The sequence below is a fragment of the Pagrus pagrus genome (genome assembly GCF_965226575.1).
Source record: "Pagrus pagrus genome assembly, chromosome: 24".
Classification (NCBI taxonomy): domain Eukaryota; kingdom Metazoa; phylum Chordata; class Actinopteri; order Spariformes; family Sparidae; genus Pagrus; species Pagrus pagrus.
In genome coordinates, this window is record NC_140206.1 from 12,125,637 (window position 1) to 12,145,907 (window position 20,271).

Sequence of the window (20,271 nt, forward strand, 5' to 3'; positions counted from 1 at the left end):
ATGATCTTGAATGGCATGTTTATTATCTTCATCTGCTGTGGTTTGACTTGAGATTCAATCCAAGTGCACTATTTAATAGAAAAGATGATAATCTATGTTATTTCTTCACTGTTGATTTTGATTAACGTCGCCTGTTTTGACGTGTTTTTCAGAAAAGGACTGGCACATAAAAACCAAACCTTCAAGCAGGGAGGCGGCAGCCACTAAAAAGCTATTTGTGATCGTGTCATCTTTCATAAGATTTAGAGGAATATTGATGAAGAGCTTTTTAAAGAAGAGACAGGCTGACGGGGGAAAGAAATTATCTGCTGGGGAGAGAGACAATAAGAGAGGAGGGCTGCATCGTCCCACTTATAGCAGAGCCTCAATTTCAGTTCATTTTCAGTTTTTATTTTGATGTTCTCTAAAGGCTACGATTTAAAACTGGGGAGAGAAAGTAGATCAGATTTTCTGTAAGTAATCAGTGAAAACTTTTAAAAGAGGAAACACTTGGAGGATTTTCTGAAGCCAAATCTAGTTCTGTCACTCTAAATTTCTAGAAGTGTTAATTAGAGCAACCGTATTTATGAGTATCTGTCAACTGCATTGAAACAATCAAATGTTTACAACTGATTTTGCTGATTGGCACAAACGCTCATTAAACCTTCGCCTCGTTTATTTCTGTCCCGTCACGTAACATCCTAACTTGAGTAATACCATTCTGGGTGCTCACTTGGCAGCTGGACGCTGGTGCACAAGGTGTGTAGTGTTTAAATTTGGCCACTGTCAGGCCAAAGGCCATGACCTTAATTGTAGGGTACTTAGATTGGAATAGGGGATTATTGGCAAATTTCATTACGCAGAAGAAGAGCTAAAGAATTTGGCAGGCAGGACGGTGCACCTGTGCCAACTTTCGAACAGTTCACGCTTAATGCACTGCTGCTCCCGTTTTTTTTTTTTTCTGCGAGGCAAGGGAAGCTACAACTCAGCCAAACTCATAACTGACTCTACAGTAGCTCTGCACACTCTGAGCGACTCTGTCTGAAATGGTAAAGTTAAAGAATTTAAAGGATCTCACAAACCAAAATGTCTTCTTTGTAAACAACACAACTTACAGACAAACTTATATTTAGCATCAAAATGTATCAAAAAACTGAATACTGATGTTCTCAAAGAGAAAACCAACAAGTCATCATGTCTTAACACCACAACAGATTGCTTGCCAATGTCTCTAAACTGACATTAGTGAGCTTTTTTTCATCTGTCGCCTCTGTGGCTTAGGTTAAATTAAGGCAACTGAAACTACTTTGTTACGGTTAGGAAAGTTAAATGGATGTTAAAGTAGAATGGCACTCGCCAAGGCCCAAAAGTCCCCTTTAATTCAATCAAGCTTAATCCAATATCAAAGTCAATAGCCCTGTGTCACTAAATTTCAAACCACCCAGAACTGCTTAACCATAATTTAAGCTTACCTGATGTCGGATCTGCATCAGATTGTACTCATGCATAGATACCAGCCTGAATTTTTCATCAGGATTCATGCATTATGAGAAATAAAACAACAACAACAAAAAAATAAAAACGCATTATCGCACAATGTTAAAGAAAGTGAGGGAAAAAAATCCATGGATATTTCACTTCACCCGAATTTGCACTAGAAATGTATGGGGTTTATTCTGGAACGAGACCCATCCTCCACCCAAGTTTCATGGAAATCCGTCGAGTAGTTTTTGTGTTATCCTGCTGACAAACCAACAAACGGACACGGGTGCAAACATAACCTACTTGGCGGAGGAAATTATAGCCAGAATAGTATATATTATATATATAATATAATATATAAATATAAATGTTGACTGGGTTTAAGTAGAACATCAAGTAAAAGTGGAACAAATGAATAAAAACAGTGTTACACAGTGAGCTGCAAGCTTTAGGCACCTAGCTAGCTCACTAGCTACAGTACAGCTCCAAGGTCAAAGTCCACATTACTAAATGACTTTAGTTTGTGTGAACTGTAATATAACAAATATTTGATCCTTCATTTTCTATAACACAAGGGCTAACTAGCTCTTGACTGCAATTCAAGAACAATGCTGTTTCTTTTTTTTTTTCTTCGCCATGTCTTGGAGCATCAACTGAGGATGCTAACCTGGGACAAGCAGCTTTAGCCTTTTAGCATTCTCACACGTATGTATAGTTAAGACCTCTTTTACAATATTCTTTGTTTTAAAACGATGCAGCTGTAAGTATTAGAAGGGAATCCTGAGACTTTGCTCATGAAATCAACTTTAGCCTAATTAGCTAGCTAGCTACAGCTAATCACATCTGCTAGTTTGAGCTGGTAAAATGAAATCACCTGCTTCAACTCCTGAGTGGTAAATCTGCCAATCTGCGTACATACAGTCTCGAGAAAGCTAACTTTATCTGCTATTGGGAGACAAGTTCAGAGTCTCTGTGCATGAAGTATCCACATGAATTCAGGCTTTCCTTTGGCTTTAGAAAGGCTTCAACCTCCTCTTTGATCGTGAACTGATGTCAGACTGTCATTTAAGAGGAAATCCTTATCTTGACTCATTGATGTTCTGGTGACGGGTGTTGCAGGAGGAGTCCGGCTTCTTTCTGCTGTTCGTGAAAGTTTATTTATAACAGTCATATCTCAGAGAGTGAAAGGCTCAAAGAAGGAGAGCAGTCGTATAATGACTCACTACTACATATGTTCAGCGGGATCATTGTGGGCTGAAGGCAAGACAGGCTGAGAAATGACTCATAAAAAACATATTTTATTGTTTTGCAACAGCTCAATTGGCCAGGTTTTGAGCACCTCACACCTCAGCATCATCTGCATCCCCATGCACTGATTCAGGGAACAAGCTGTTCCTTAAAAAGTCCGCCCTCGCTATAAACACCAGCTTTGCAAACTTCCAAGTGACTCGTTATGATTTTTGTCACATATCATGTTGTGGTTCAGCTCAGCTCAACTTCTAATGTTTCAAACTCCTCGAAGTAGTACGGCCAAATAAGTAGGTGAAGCACTTTGAGCTGCCATTTGGTTTGTTTTCAGTAAACTTTACTTAATTGCTACATATCACCATTAACAGTATAGAATAGTATCACGCTCACTGCTCTGTGTCTATTTGGATACTTTATGGCTGCCGACCAACAGTTAAATTAGGACACAGGTAGAGTAGGCCAGAATAAAGGATTAGCTGCCCTTGACCTGGACTAACTTCACTGTCTATTATGACCTTCATACATGTGGCCCAGGACTGGGCTTATAAATCTGACCTACAAAGCCAAAATGCAATAACGACATAGGAACAACCAACCAGACAGCGAAAGCAAGAGTCACCCTCAGCTAAATCTATAGATTTTTCCAATAGCTGTTGTCTGTAATTGAAATATATTCATTATAATAAACTGACATCTTTTTTGGTGATTTTCCACAAAACTAAATGTGGTGGTAAAGCCAATCATGACGGTGAAAAAAACGCCAGCTAAACTCCTTCTAAACTTAACAGGCTTATCCCTCCAGTACGTTCCCACGCATGTGTGTCTCCTGATGTAAAGGAGCATGGTAAGAGATCGCCATGGGTGATCTTAACAATTCAAATGGCAAAATAATGTACATGGTAGTACATGGCTTTTTTAGGTATAGGTTCTGCGTTTGTAGGGCGCTACTGAAATATCATGCCATTATGGTAAGAGGAGAAGCGAAAGGAGAGATTTGGTGATTTTTTTTCTAAACTGGGGATTAATTTCGCCCATTTTTCATTACATGGATGACAATAAGAAACACTGGATACAGTCAAAATACTGTGTGTTCGGAAACACTCCAGGAATACAGTCCCAAGTATACGAGAGCAAACGGATTAAGGCACTGTGTTTATTTTAGGAGAAGAGACGGCTTCAGTTAGTTTGTTTTACTTGTCTTGTGTCTCTGCATATTTTATCATGTTGCAATGATAATGGAGACCATTGGAAGCAGTGTAATGTGCAGGTTCAGTGTGCACAGCTTTATGTCACCTGAGGACAAAGGCTAAATCAGGATGAACCAACTATTCAGGCCAGATAGAGAGGTCACAGTTAGTCTCTGTGAAAAAAGAAAGCGACGATAGTCCCCTTACCACCGCGACACCTCACCTTGTAAATATGCAGCGTGGCTATCAACACATTATTCCTATTATACACTTACACCTCTCACCTGCAGGGCATAGCACCTGGGGCAATTAGGTTAGTGTTTGCCATTGGAAGGCCTCAGAGCTCCTTGCGCTGTTAATTGGATTGCAGTCAAAAGTGCCTCTCTTACAGAGTGAGTGTGGGTGGACCGTGTCTCACAGAGATCTGGGGATAAGAGCCTCATCCTTTTAGCCCAAGAAGCTCCCGAGGTGTGGCACTAGGCCAGATCTGCCTTTAAATACCCACGGGGCCACTCAGGTTTCTATACGTGCCCTCGCCGGTAGGACACACAGACGAGCTGACAAGCTGTCCTGTTAAGAAGGCATTGGGGAAAGCCCTTCCGATCATTAGCCTAATTAAGTGTTGGGGAACATGCAGTAATCCTCCTTTTCTTTCAGTGAGCGCTTATAAAGTTTTTCAATAGTAGTTTGCAAGGGATGGTCATACATTATGAGCCTCCATGAACAACAGGATAAAATCACTTTCACACACATTTTGATTGACTCAAATCGACTGTGACTAATAAAACACACTAATGATCCGACCTGAGCCGGTCCATAATCCTCTGGGGCAGGTCTTCCCTGAGGACACTCCTGCAACTAACTTTTCTGCTGACTACTGAATGTTGATCCCAGTCAGTGTGCATGTATGTCCTCTTGTACTTAGGGGTTTTGCTGCTACAGGCTTACTTGGTCTGGTCTGACCTGTATCTTAACGTTACGGAGTTACGGATGACTTTAAACCATAGTTTAGCATTTAGCATTATGTCCTAAATGTAGCTGCGGCGGCTGCTGTGCAGTATAAGCGGCCTTGACGATCCTAAATTTAAAGTAAGAAAAGCAAACTCAGCAATCTCCAGCAGATAATGACTCTTTAACTCTCTGCAGCAGCGTTCTATCAATTATCCAAACGTTGTCTAAAATGACTCCTTATTGTTCCTCTAAATCTAGATTAAACTTTTGCATAACTTACTGCATCGGACTGGATATCACATAATAGCTGGGATTAGTATACAGCGAAGATGAATATAAAAAGTTGAGTCCACTCACAGCTGCCGAACTTGAGAGGGCAGGCGTGTGCATCCATGGGGAAATCCTCCAGCTGCATGGGGCATTCTGCTGATATGGTCAGTCTGAGGGAAAACACAGAGAGGATATTCGTAATAGAGTAGACGAGCAACAGGGCAAATGCACAGTTTATGTTGCTGAGTGTCTTATTTTCTCCTCCACTTACTATTTAACCTTTAAACATTTAACTGGATCTCTTAACACGAGTGCAGGAAGAGCTACAATTACTGTCGCTACAATTACAGGGTGCCAGAAACAGCTTAAAAGGAAGGTCTCAGCTTTATTACCTGTGCAATAATAAGCATTAAACAATCTCACAAAGGACATACAGTCATAAAAAAAGAGAGGTGAGGTGTAATTTAAAAAAAAAATGTAAATAAATCAGAACAGATACATGAGAGAGAGCTTATTGCCTTTTTTTGATCAGCACCATCAAGTTAAATCACCAGAAAATTGTTATAATTATGATGTTTTCCTCTAATAGCAGTAAAATTATAGTACAGTTTCATGCACGACACTTGCAACAGCAGCATTTCCCTCTCTCATCATCACTGTTATTACAGTGGCAATGCTACCACCTGGTGGTCACATAGTTCCTCTATCGTTCCACAACAGACAGGGAAGCTCTTTTCCAAATGATCCATGCAAGTCCTTTTTCATTTCGCTCTGCCAATCACCCTGACCCGTCCAGATCATTCAGATGTGAATGTGACACCTAATTCCAGCTCTACCTCCTAATGAGCGCCGTTTGAATCACAGAGGACTTGCATTGAAGTCTATCTCCCGCTTCATTTAGATTCATTCAATCAGTCTTATTTAAATCAGTCACACACAAACAACAACAGCTTTTCAATTGTAATTCTCTGCCCGTCATTCACAATCATTCCAGACAGGGTGTCATCATTTTAGCTGCCGTGATAGAACCTCCCCATGTCCTGAAAGAACCGCGAGACAAAGTTAATCGAGCATAAAAATCGAGCACACACACATCATAATACATTTTTGTGTTTTGTTTTTTTTCCCAGCTATCTGCCCTAGATTGAAGCAAGTCCCTCTGCGTATTCATGTATGATAATAAATAGTAAAAACAGTGATATGATGATTTGTATCCACTGAAGTTGATGAGCTGGGTTAAGGAGAATTAAGCAGTGTGTGCGTTTATTTAGGTTTTCTACTTTAAGCATTGGGGCATCTGAGGAACTTCAACGTTAGCTACAGACTAAGGTGAAGTGTTTTTCTTCTTACCTCACTGAACTAGAATAACAACTGTGTCACCAAGAAGTGGCAAAATCCTCCTGGGTCGTGTTCTTTATGCTTCAGAACCTCCTGGATGTACAGTGTGTATCTAATCCAGGAGGTCCCCCAATTATATCATTAAAGTGAACGGAGCATAACAAAGTGGGATGAGGGGCCACTGCTTGTCCCCACAGAGTCTACTGTTTTGGGGGCTTAGCTTGCTTTCCACCTCAGTGCAGGAGTGTTCAATTGTGTTATTGTGTCAAAAACAGCTGAAGGATTGTGTACGGAGGAGAGGAAAGAGTGTCTTTGGGATAAATAAATGAGAACATGGCTGTTGGCTATCATACCATGTTCTAATTATTCATGTGGCCTTGCTCCATCAGCAGGGATGCCTGTAAAGATAGTTGCTTTTAATTTGGGGTCTACTGAGATCTCCTTTTAAAGAGAGAATCTATGTTCTCCCTTTGCAGTTATAATTTAAATATTGGTGGGTAAACAGCAAATTAGACACTGGGACCATTACAGGCTGTGGTTGACAGAGCCTAGTTTGATGACAGGGAGTAACAGTGCCAAGGTGGTTTTCTTGTCGGATTTGGCTACTGGTACCCCAGGACTGAGCCCGCTAATAGGACTGCTAGATACTGAGCTATCTAGCTAACAGCAGCTAGATACAATTAACAGTAGTTAGCAGTTAGCTTACTTTGACAACAAGTAACACTACCTAATCACCTTGGTACCTTTTCTCTTTTTTCAAACTGCCCTTTTATCATTAAATTACATTTTATTGACCAAAATTGGTGCAAATTTCACCAGTGTAGTTGTGGTCAAGAAAATATTTATGACACTATTAATATGTCTCATAACAGCTGATGTCACAACCCACCACACATGACAGTCCAGTGTAATGTTAACACATAAAGCTAAATAGTTTAAGTTTGATAGTTCTGTTACGTCTGCTATGACATGTTTATGACAGGCTATGTTTATGTAGTCCTGGTTACTGTCACGTTGTCATAACAAATACATTGTTGTCTTGGTTACTGTCTGGTTGTCATAACAAATACATTGTTGCTTCGATACTGTCTGGTTGTCATAACAAATACATTGTTGTCGTGGTTACTGTCTGGTTGTCATAACAAATACATTTTTGTCTTGGTTACTGTCTGGTTGTCATAACAAATACATCGTTGTCTTGGTTACTGTCTGGTTGTCATAACAAATACATCGTTGTCTTGGTTACTGTCTGGTTGTCATAACAAATACATCGATGTTGTGGTTACTGTCTGCTTGTCATAACAAATACATAGTTGTCTTGGTTACTGTCTGGTTGTCATAACAAATACATTGATGTTGTGGTTACTGTCTGCTTGTCATAACAAATACATTGTTGTCGTGGTTACTGTCTGGTTGTCATAACAAATACATTGATGTCGTGGTTACTGTCTGGTTGTCATAACAAATACATTGATGTCGTGGTTACTGTCTGGTTGTCATAACAAATACATTGATGTCGTGGTAACTGTCTGGCTGTCATAACAAATACATTGATGTCGTGGTTACTGTCTGGTTGTCATAACAAATACATTGTTGTCGTGGTTACTGTCTGGTTGTCATAACAAATACATTGTTGTCGTGGTTACTGTCTGGTTGTCATAACAAATACATTGTTGTCTTGGTAACTGTCTGGTTGTCATAACAAATACATTGTTGTCGTGGTTACTGTCTGGTTGTCAAAACAAATACATTGTTGTCGTGGTTACTGTCTGGTTGTCATAACAAATACATTGTTGTCGTGGTTACTGTCTGGTTGTCATAACAAATACATTGTTGTCTTGGTTACTGTCTGGTTGTCATAACAAATACATTGTTGTCGTGGTTACTGTCTGGTTGTCATAACAAATACATTGTTGTCGTGGTTACTGCCTGGTTGTCATAACAAATACATTGTTGTCTTTGTTACTGTCTGGTTGTCATAACAAATACATTGTTGTCGTGGTTACTGTCTGGTTGTCATAACAAATACATTGTTGTCGTGGTTACTGTCTGGTTGTCAAAACAAATACATTATTGTCTTGGTTACTGTCTGGTTGTCATTACAAATACATTGTTGTCGTGGTTACTGTCTGGTTGTCATAACAAATACATTGTTGTCGTGGTTACTGTCTGGTTGTCATAACAAATACATCGTTGTCGTGGTTACTGTCTGGTTGTCACAACAAATACATTGTTGTCTTGGTTACTGTCTGGTTGTCATTCAGTAAGAAAGACATCTCAAACAATTTCAACATTCCATAAAGTCCAGAATGACGATAAATGACAACAATCATAAACATTCATAGAGACTCCTTCATGCTCATCACAGGTGTCACGTCAGCCTTATGAACAACTCTTTAAATAAAGTGTTAACAGATGATTCCCCTGATTCTGTTCAGCCAGTATGGACTTACATCACAGGGATAAAACCCCTGGAACAGAGCAGCATATGGACCTCTCACCTGCGGGAAATCTAAAGTTTCCAATACGTCTGACCTTGCAGAAAAGTGGAGAACTTAAGAAGGCGGGACAGAACAAAAAAGGCTGAGTTATGAGTCCAGGAGCTTTATGCTGTATTAACCACTGAGCCACCATCTGTCTTCTCACACTAACAAGCACTTTTTTAACAATCCCCCTACCTTGTATCACATACATCATACTCATGAGAGAGGGGGTTATATTTAAAAACTGTTAAAACACAAGAAAATCAAATTAAATAAGTATTTGGCATTATAGGTTACACTTACTGTATACAAACTGTCAGTAAGGTAGTTTGTTTAAATGAGGCTAACACGAGGAGCATGAATGAGAATGGCTCAACTGTACCTAATGATAATGGCATGCGATGCACTCACACTGTAGTAATATAGACGTATCAACCAGCTAATTAAGCTGTATACATTTCATCCAATCTGGCTATAATGGGCTCATGTGCATTAAGCTTTCTGAGGGTTGTCAGAGGGGCATTTTATGAATTATCCATGGAGACAAATGCATGGAAACATCCTCTATGAAACCAGCCGCTCCTCCTCGGCGTAATGGTTTCCAAATGATGCGGCGCCACAATCATGTTTAGTTATGCTAGAGTAGAGAGAGGAGCCTCCACTGACATCCATACATGATGAATGTGTGTGAGAAGAGGATGTAATGTTTGTAATGTGCACCTACACCACAGTATGGCTCTGCTTACGTGTGCGTATAGTGTATTCAGAGTAGCATCTGTGTGTGCTTTGTCTGAGTGAATCTTATGGGGATGTGCACATGTGGTGCTCCGTATACGGGATGCTATGAAAAATAAATGTGTATGTGCTCACAGCATTCATGAATCTCAAATAAATCTTCATTGTACACAAGCCTAAATAATGTATATGACTACAGTTATACAGGGAATTTGGAGATATTAGCTCTAAATAATTAACTAAGTGGTGATACTGGAGAAGTTGCGGCTCATGATGATCCTACATATACTGTTCGGTATACAGTTCACTACTTTTTGACATATTGGCTTTTATTAAAGGGCCAGTTTGTAGGATTTAGTGGCATCTCGCAGTGAGGTTGTATATCGCGACCAACATTTGGTTTGTTCCTATTAGAAATATAGCGGTGCAACATGGCGGACTCCATTTCTGCCCCTCGATCACACAAAATCCTACATACTGGACCTTTAAGACAGGAGGAAATGAAAAACAAATATTCAAAGAGAAAGGAGTTTTGATTTATCGAGTACAGCAGTGGCGTCTGTACGGCTGGAGCCAACAAAACATAAGAACGATAGCATCGTTCTGTATAGATAGATAAAAGGCTGCACTGTCGTCAGTTTTCCCCCGACGCTAATGATAAAAAACTGAAAAACAGGCTCAAGATAAACAAAAAAATGCTGTTTTTGTTGAGTTAACAGTGACCTCCAAGTACCCAGATGGTCTGTGTGTGCATGTGTGAAATACAACTGTGGTTAAGCTCTGCTGCTAATGATGAGCACAGTCCTGTAACAATTAGACGATTAAAAGCAACCGACTGCTACTTCACTTCAACTGTGACAGAGAATCTGCTGCTGCCATTTTTAGATTATAGAAAATATATTTCTCTCTCACACACGTGTACATTTTCACTTTCAGATACAAACACATGTATGCATAGATTTCCATAATATTACCCATATGGAAATGAACACACACACACTCTCTCTCTCAGGCAATCCCGTCCTTGTTAAGCCTCGAGGTCAAAGTTGAGTGTCACTACAACTGATTAGTGTGGAAAACGTGCGGCGTGTGTTCGTGTGTGCGCGCATGACGACGACGTGACGATAAAATACGCACTTCTTTGGATATTTATATATGTCAGGGCGGTTGCATATGGATAATCTGTCTTCCATCCAGCGTTATTCTCCCTGTGGGTGCTGCTGGTATCAGATAGAGTGCTCTCATCCGTGATACAGTCACTCTTAAGTCCTGCGGCCGCAGTAACTCCTGAGGATAAGCACGGCATTATTCTAATTCTCCGGTCCAAAGGTCACAGCCAGTCCTGGTGGTTCCTCCAAACAAAAACAACTATTTGTCCGTCCCAGGACTGTTATACTCCCTCCTCCAGATTTCTTTCTTCATTTCTCTGTTAAATACTGGCGGTTTAGTTCGAGAGTGATCACCATCTGGTTGTCGGCCTATTTTCTGTCTGGCTTTTTTTTTTTCTAATTTACCCCTACATGGCTGCCAAAACTATAGTTCACAATGAGGCTGCTTTTCATAATGGATGATCTCCCTCTGCAGTTTTTTTTTTTTTACATTTAAAGAGACACTCCATGCTGCTATTTATATCATATGTATTCCATAATGTCTCATTATGAGTAAAGAAAAAAAAGGAACTAGTAGAAATACATGAATTTACATAAATACATGCAATGTTTGCTGCAATATAAACTCATCCAGGACAAATCAAATGTCTCTGATTGGCCACTAGGTGACACTATTCTCCTACAGTATGAGTCATCCAGCTTTCACTGCTTTTTCTTTTCAGTTATGTTGGCCTTGCTAGCTGTTTTCTTCATTTTCATGCCCTCTTAAAGCCTAACCTCCAATTACAGCCAGGCTGCACATAAGTGGGAGGTGTCCTCACTTCCCTTCACTTCATGTTTGAGAGTAAATACCGGTAGAAAAACTCAACCTTGAACCTCTGTACTCTGCCGACAAGTGTGCTTCTCTGTGACTATTCAAAATTAATGAAATTTCTAAATGCCACCAACCTTGGGCACCAAAGGGGATGATGATTAGGGTTGTCGCGAAGCAAAGCACTTACCCGCAGTTCATTATTCAGAGTCTGTAAATTGTTGAAGGTAAAAGAGCGAATAAATGGCCGCAGAGGAGAACATCTGTGTTACAACCTACCTCATGGTGTAAAGCAAAGTGCCGTCGTCCTGCAGCCTCAGCAGCTTGTTGGGCGTGGTCATATTGTGAGCGATGGACTTCTTGCCGTTAAGGAAGAAGGTATCGGGGGTCCAGATGTTGCTGGCGAGCAGGTTGTTCAACGGCAGCATCACCATGGGCCCTTTGAAGCACAGGCGCTCGTCCTTCCAGCTCTGACGGAAGAACACGTCTATGGTGTACTCCTGAGACAAAGGGAAGATTTCAGAGAGGAAAAAAGGACGTTTATCCCAAAATAGCAGTGAAGAGGTAACTGTTTGGAACCAGATGCCTTGTAATGTGTTGTCAGTAAACTGCACCCTGCTCTCATGTTTACCAGTCTGTCTGCTCTGTGATCATTACATCCCAAAAGATGCTGAAGGGATGCCAAAGGCAAACGATCTTCCACTGGATGGAGCGTTGACTGCGTTTTAAGGGACAGTTGTATCAACTATCAACTACTACGCTCAGTTAGATGAGGTCTCGTTTCTGTTTCTTGGCTCTGTAGCAGCGTAATTATACAGAATTCTTCCCTAATGGAGCCGCAAATGTTGTTTTTCTGGCGTTTTCCTGTCAAATCACAAAGAAAATGAGTGTCTTTACAGTAAATCACAGTCTAATGTTGCACTTAGCTCATTTACGCCTTCGTAAATCCCCTAAGATTTCACAGATATGGGATCCAACATTGCGGTGTAGAAATCAATCATACACTGGCTCGTGTGTGAAATATCGACACACTTCGAGCTAAAAAAGTAATAATAAAAAGCCCCAAATGAACGAGAAACAAACAGTCCACCCCACAGGATAATGACGCTGTTAGCAGACTGACGTGGAAGCTTTTCTGGACCGCGGAAACACTTTTCATTTCATTAATCAATCTCGCGCCCCTGTCGATACCTTTTTTCAAGTCAATTATAGGGAAGTGGCACAGTTTGATCACTGCTGTGTCAAAGTGTGCCGGGGCATAATAGAAAGATTTAATGAAGGAGGGGACTTAATGCATTTCACCGCCCAGGTGGAACCGTATAGTTCATAAGAGAGCGCATTAATAAAAGGGACGGATCACTTGGTACACGTTGGATCAGACCGGCCACATCGCCACATTAAATCTTAAAAGTTTCACTCGTCCACATTCATTTTGTCTCATTTTGTCTCATTTACACTTAAGAAGAAGCCGGTCTTCAAAGACACAACTAGGACATGAGTGTAGTTGCAGCAGGAACAGCAGGAACAGCGGTGCCAGTCTCATGATATGTAAATATAATGATTCCATCTAAAAATACCGACAGTTGTCTGGTGAAGCTTCGGAGATGTTTGCGTTTGTCCACCTCCGTGTGTCTATTAGTGTTTGCTGCAGGTCAACTCACCATCTCCGTGTCAGACACCGGGCCGAAGCTGGTGACGAAAATATTCGTCTTGATCTCTGTGACGTTCTCTGTAGAGAGAGAGAGCGGTTGAGATCATAAAAGATCGTGAAAAAGGACAGATGCAGGTTATTTTCTGAAATGTAAACCAGCGGCAGGTCAGCGTCTTCCCCCTCAGATTTGGGATGATCTTTTCTGACCACTGCCACGAAAAACATCTGTTCAAACTGAAATAAAGTGACACTCTCTATGTCGTGTTGTAGCTGCTCAGTGGCATCTTTTCTGGGGCTGATACTGTAAAAAATGCCACATTAAACTAAGTTAAAAACACTAAAGTACACGCTGTCTCTTTCTTGTTCCATTGGTAGATTTTCTTAACTTATTACAAGAGTAACAACCCAGTATATCCCACTGAAATTCAAACCTTGCTAGGTGATTCCAGTGATCTTGTGTTAAAATTAGACAAATCTACTTGGTAAGATTTTATATTTTTGTAGTTTGGCATCTTCAAATGTCTTGTTTTGTCTGACTGACGCTAAAAAACCCAAAGATATTCAATTTACGATGACATAAAATGACATTTTTACTTTTTTTCCCCTTAAAATGTTACTTTAAATCATTCATTTATTCAAATTCTTCCCCACTTATCGACTAATTTAGACCTAGAGGCTTTTACACGTTGAACGATCTGAAGGAAAAACAACGGTCTTCATAATTTCGGAGCATTCGAATGGTCAAATTGATCGATATTAAACAATACCGGGGAATAAAATTGGCCAATACTGGCGTTAAAATCCCCACACCAGTTGGCTCACTGCTACACAATCATGACTCCTCTGATAGTACATTTCCTCTGAAGGTGACGTAGTAGAGGTAGCATGTCATTTCTGTCATTTGTACCCAACAAAGCCAACAAAATCTCCTCTATGCATATACATTTTTTCCCTGGAGAGCCTGGGATTGGGTCGTGCTGTGGAGAGCAGCTTGTTGAATGCTGAATGAAGGCCTGAATGTTTTTCTGGTATGTATTTATAGGCCCTCTTGTCAAGGGTAGCAACCGTTACCAGGATGTGAGAGCGGGGCTTTTGCCCATGACACATCCAGCCATTCGACATGAAGAAGCCTCGTTCCTTCCTATTATGGGACGAGGACGGTATGTACGCGGGAAACAGAGTGAGACGTGGACCAGTGTCCTGAGGACGAACCAAAGAAAGCTGGTTGGGAAATCAACAGGCTAATAGATGTTGCGCCATTAGAGAACGAGGCGGGGAAGAATGGCGACAATGAAAAGCTTTCATTTCACTGGAGCCTTTAGAAAAAGAAAATATCCATCTTTGAATGGCAATTTCTCAGCTCTCAGGGTTATCTCCTGTTGCCAGGGTGAGGAGCGTGAATAAAACACCTCGGTGTTGAAGATGGCTTGATTGATTTACTCCCCCGGCCTCCTCACGGTGACGTACAAGAGAAAACCGCATGCATTCATGATCCTCTCCTCGCCTCATCTGACGACATGCGTGTCCCCTTTACCTGAGCTGACGTTAACATCTGCTCGCACAGCTTCTACCCCTGTATCTGCCGGTCGAGCGGCATTTTCCCAGGAATCAGTGCGTGAAATCGCAGCGGGGGAGCGAGGGCCTCCCATTGTAGAGTTCAGGTTAGCGGGTTAGGGTTAGGATGTCGACTGTGGCGCTACGACATGAGAATGTGAGATTAATTGATTGAAATGTACAAAAGAGCGTCGTCTGCAAACCTCCGAGCCCGGGCCGGAGCCTGTTGTCGTATCCGTCCAGGAGCCCGTCCAGGATCCTGGTGAAAACGGTGCTGTTGTCGTTGGCGGCCGCCTCCTTCTGAGCCTCCGAGGTCTGGCAGAGGCTGGGAGGAGAGGAAGGAAACGAGGAAACACAAACCAGGCGTTAGTTAAACTGCAGGACGTCAAACCTGACGTGGTTATTGTGATTAATTAGCTCGCGGCGTTAAGGACAGGCTTGTTGCGATTAATTATTGAACATAAGTACCGCTTACAACTACCAGTAGAGATAATTAAGGCTTTGACATGTGATCCAAATATAAACAAATGAGTTCCCCCCGCTCTAAATACGGCAGGAAGCTCTGCATTGTGCTCTCTGCGGCTGGAAAAACGAGGAAAATTATTCAGAACACTGTGTTCACGAGGAGGAATTACAAGGTTACGTGCCGGGGTCTGAACATGTGATCTAAAAGCCATTGATCTACTCAGATGAGAGTGGACTATTCCCAATGATTTACTGACAGTGTTGCCAAAGATCCCCCCCCCCTCCTCCTCCTTTTCTTTTTTCCCCTTCTTGAGTGCAGGACAGCCACTTAAGCGGGGGCTGTAGCAGAGTGCAGCTCGGATATGCGATCAATCACAGAGAAGGAGGGCTGGCAGGAGATCTCCAGCAGAAATATGTCTGAATGTCCAAGAGTTTCATTTGCAAAATTGGAGCCGGGAGCGTTGCACCAAAAAAAAATCAACTTTTAGTAGACATTTTGCAGTGAGCAGACCTTTTTTTCCTCTTGTTCCACACATGTTTAGCCATCGGTTTACCTATTTTGGCATCCGCACAGGAGCAGGAGGGAAAGGACGAGCCTCGCCATGACTGAAAATCTGCCCACTTTGTTGCCGGGAGCTGTGACACACATCCACATGCAGAGAAAGAGACAGAAAAAAATAAATAAAAATGCATCACACAATCCTCACAGCCAGGACAGAAAACAATACAGGAAGGTTTTGAGCAAGCGATCCTCGTACACAAAGAAAAACTCTTCGCCCCTCGCTGCATGTAACAGACCATTTGCAGGAGCCACTAAATCAAGCGGCGGGACGATCTCTGCTCAATGAGGCTGCAACTCTTCCACATCCAAAACATCTGCCTCACACAACACAGGCTGGGATATCCACACATACACTGTCTCCTGCAATATGCGTTTGGATCAGTACAATACATATGGGCCATGATCACACACCTCTCCCCCCCCCTAACATCACCTTTTTTTCCCCTGGATCTCAATCCCAGATGCCATTAGCTGAAGGCGGTGGAATAAAAATTGGGGTACCTGAATGCAGATCCATCGCCACCATGGTTTAATCTGGGGGGTCTCTTCTCTCTCTCCGTCGGCCGTGTTGAAACTGGACGATCACGGGGGGGGGCTTCAGCCGCCTAATTACCGTCCTCGTCGGTTGTCTCCCCTCCTTCTTCTCCTCTCCTCTCTCTCAGTTCCCCATCAGGCGGTGTTGTAGTAGTCTCGTCTCCTCCTCCTTCCCTCCTTGGTGTTCAGTGCCTGCTGCACCGCGTCTCCTGCATCGCCTCCAGAGGTGTTGCAGCGGCGGCGGCAGCAGCAGCATCACACGGGCTGCCTCCTCGCTCTCGTCCGCCAGCAGGAGCAGCAGCAGCAGCCTCGACAGGGGAGACTGTCCTCACTCCACATTGTCTTTTACGCCGTCTCTTGTGTCCTGCCGCCTACTGCCGGTGCGAGAGAATGAAGTGCTGCAGCGGAGGCTAATAATCTGATAATAGGTGCTCCCCATTGGAGGGCTGGGAGGAGGAGGAGGAGGTGGAGGAGGAGGAGGAGGGTGGGGGAGTCAGATGTGGACAAAATCAGGTGCGGGTTTTTTTAAAGCCCTGTCGCTGTGTTGTGTTGATGGAGTCCCTGAACGCCACCTGTCATGTCCATTAGCTGAATGTGATTCAACACTGTCAGATAGATAGAAATCAGTTTCATACAATTAAAACCAGATTTTAGCTAGGCTGGATAAGTCATTTAGGCCTGTCAAGTAGCAAAAGCTAGCTATTTCCTCTAGGCTAATTTACTTAATTGCCTTAAACTAAGTCATTCAACTGTTAATTCATTAATTTACCTAATTTTTCAAGTTTAACCTTTTATAAGCTAGACATTTCATTTGTTTGCCCATTAGCTGATAAGCTTGTCGAGCATATTTAAAACATTTACCCTTCAAGCTACTTAATGCTAAAGTTATTTCAACAACTAGCTAATCATTTACTAATTGTGGCTAATTTTAAGCAATTATCCATTACTTTTACATCTGCTATTTTAAATGTTTATCTAGCTAATACCAGCTATGTTAGCCATTTATCTAGCTAAGCTATTACTTTGAGTTATTTTAAATGTTTCCATCATCACTACTTCCTTTAGCTAATTCTTTCAATTAATCAAACTTATTCATTAACAACTAGCCTTTTATCGATTACTTTTACCTAAGCTAACCATTTAGCTTACAGTTATCCATTATCTCAGTAATTTTTTCAAACATTTATTTAAGTTATTACCTCTAGCTATATCAAAGGTTTATCGATTATCATTACTTTAAGCTAACCCTTTCCACCATTTAAGGTTATATGTTTTCCCATTTTAGCCTTTAATATATTAACTGTACCTTTAGCTTAGCTAATTTCAACCATTTAGCGAACAGTTATCATTACTTCTAGCTTACTATTTCAAACATTCATCAAAGTTATTACTTTCAGCTATTTTGTGTTGTTTATCAATTATCATTACTTTAAGCTAAGTCATTTAGCCATTTAAAGTAACATGTTAGGCTACTTTTAGCTAACCATTTTATTTATTAATAGCCTAGCCTACTACTTTTAGCTTAGCTACCTATTTCAACTATTTAGCTATCAGTTATCCATTACTCGTAGGAAATGTTTTCAACCATTATCACCATCAAGATATTAGCCTACTTTCAGCTTTAATGTTTATCCATTACTGTTACTTTTAGCTCACACTTTCAACCATTTAAAATTATGTCAGGGCTACTTTTAGCTAACCATTTTAGCTTTACTTTTAGCTTAGCTTACAATTTCAACTATTTAGGTAACAATTATCTCTTACCTCTTGGTTTAGCCGACCATTTCAATTATTTATCAAAGTCATTTCAGCTAATTTAAATGTGTATCCATTACTTTTAGAAACCTATTCCAACCTTTTATCTATTACTTTTAGGCAATTATCTCCACTGTTTATTCATTAGCTGACTGTTTCAGGAATACTTACCTTAGCTAGCTGTTATCTGCTATCTAAGGTTAGTTCTGACGTAGCTAAAAGTTACTATTTAATTTACATTCCCTATAATTAGCTGAGCTAGCTGTCTGCTCAACAATTCCCCCACCTAAGTGGACCTTAAAGGGGTGACATGTGCTATGAAGGGAACAGAGGAGACATTCAGTATTAAAACCTTGAACAGTTATTGAGTGAAATGATACCAAACAACAGTCCTCCTCAGTGAAGTCTCAAAACCAAACTTGTTATCATCCTGACGGTTGCCATAAGAGGGTAGCCGAGCTCCACGTTTCGTCGACGGTAATTAGTGCGTGATGTTTAACCTCCCTGCAGTTTCTTTAATCCGTCTGGAGATGCAGGACGGAGACGTGTGTGTGTGAAGACACAGCCGTCCGTCTGTCTCCCTCGGGAGGCTTTCAGCACCGCGCCGGGTGCGGACAGCTCCTGCAGAGAGGGGTGACCGGCTGGGGGAAGCGCGTGCGTGCGTGCGTGTGTGTGTGTGTGTGTGCGTGTGTGTGTGTGTGTGTGTGTTATAGAGGAAATCGACTGCCTTTCAATATTTCCCCTGCAGACATCCCACTGTTTTAGATTCATGCTTTACTGCAGCAGCTATATACACACACACACACACACACACACACACACACACACAGACACACACACACTCCACACGTCATTAATTCACACAATGCACATTCAAAATGGTGATAATAGAGAGAAAATCTCCGCTGATGGTGAAGACGTTTGTTTATGTTAATGAGCTGCATAATCGCTGTTTTCATTGGTTCGAACCCTACTTAATTATTAATGATGTCATCACCCTCTTCTCTTTCAGGAACGCTGTTGACGGAAACAAGAAGTTGTTCGCCATCTATGACACGAGGTAGGAAATGTCACAACAACACACACACACAAACACACACTTCATTTATTATTATTATGTGTGGCGCGCGCACACACACACACATGCGCGCGGTCCCAATTATCCGCGGGATTCCTGAAGACTTCTCTGTTTCCCCCCAAATCCTGAATAATGAATGACGGAGCCACACAGTTGTTTTTTTGATAAGGAGAAAGAGGCCATTATAGGCGATTAACGGGCTGATCAATCACAAGCATCGATGAATATGTTGGTGAATGCAGCCCGCCCCCCTCTGCTCCATACTGCTCAGGTCCCGCCATTTTTATAGGGAACACAGGGGAAGGGGATTGGCGCAGATGGTGTGAGGAGCACTGTAAAAAATGTGAGTGGTAACAAGGAAGCACTCAGTCCTAAAATGTCTTCACTGACTGTTTTTAATGCATAAACAAACTAAATAAACGACCTTAAGGGACAACACTGTTTTACTTTGTTTATATGTGGCGGACCCTGCCACCTTTCTAGCTTCAAACAGTGTTCGGGACGTTATTTTCCACTGAGAACAGCTGAATATTTCGGAGGTTGTATTATTACCTCATTATTATTGTAAATATTATTTTTTTTAGTTTGCATTACTGCCCCTTTATTTACCTTTAATTTATTTTTTTAAATCTCACCTGTAAAAAATGATTATAGCTTTATTATAGTATTAAAATGGGAATCATGGGAAGTTTTTCCTATAACGTTATTTTTGGCTCTGAAGGGAGCTAATGACCCTGATGATGTCGTCACAAAGTGATGTCATCAAGCACATCTTGAATCAGGCTTAAAAACGTTAAAAACCGAAAAAGTCTACATAATAAATTTAAGATCTGAAAGAGATTTAGGGAGCGTTTAGGGAAATGTTGCATTATGGGAAATGTAGGCTCCAGCGTTTTTGATGCTGGGGGGAATTAAAGTCAGGATATCTCCGCCCCTGGTGCTTTGATCACCCCCCTTCTTTTTTTAAAAGTGCCCTGTGAGTCCAGAGAAATAACAATTATCTGCAGTGACCCTTTAAACACCCGTATTCAAACACTCGGGACAAAAACAAGCAGGGAAACTGAGCCCAACACTTCCCC

General features: G+C 41.4%; 1 protein-coding gene across 3 annotated transcripts in view; it reads right to left on the bottom strand.

The window, feature by feature from the left end:
- Positions 1-18,776, bottom strand: part of LOC311253299 (gamma-aminobutyric acid receptor subunit alpha-5-like) — a 34,465-nt gene extending 15,689 nt beyond the window's left edge. The window contains exons 1-7 of one of the 3 annotated variants that reach the window (XM_084347167.1): positions 18,495-18,776; positions 16,327-16,964; positions 15,818-15,899; positions 15,002-15,123; positions 13,255-13,322; positions 11,873-12,093; positions 5,205-5,287 (exon numbers count right to left, since the gene is read on the bottom strand). In XM_084347167.1, the coding sequence (XP_084203293.1) occupies positions 5,205-5,287; positions 11,873-12,093; positions 13,255-13,322; positions 15,002-15,123; positions 15,818-15,899; positions 16,327-16,351 (601 nt within the window). In that variant the 5' untranslated portion in view covers positions 16,352-16,964; positions 18,495-18,776. Of the gene's footprint in view, positions 1-5,204; positions 5,288-11,872; positions 12,094-13,254; positions 13,323-15,001; positions 15,124-15,817; positions 15,900-16,326; positions 17,507-18,285 lie in introns of those variants that run through there. The other 2 variants (XM_084347165.1, XM_084347166.1) reach the window with 2 other exon arrangements.
- Positions 18,777-20,271: the final 1,495 nt, after the last annotated feature.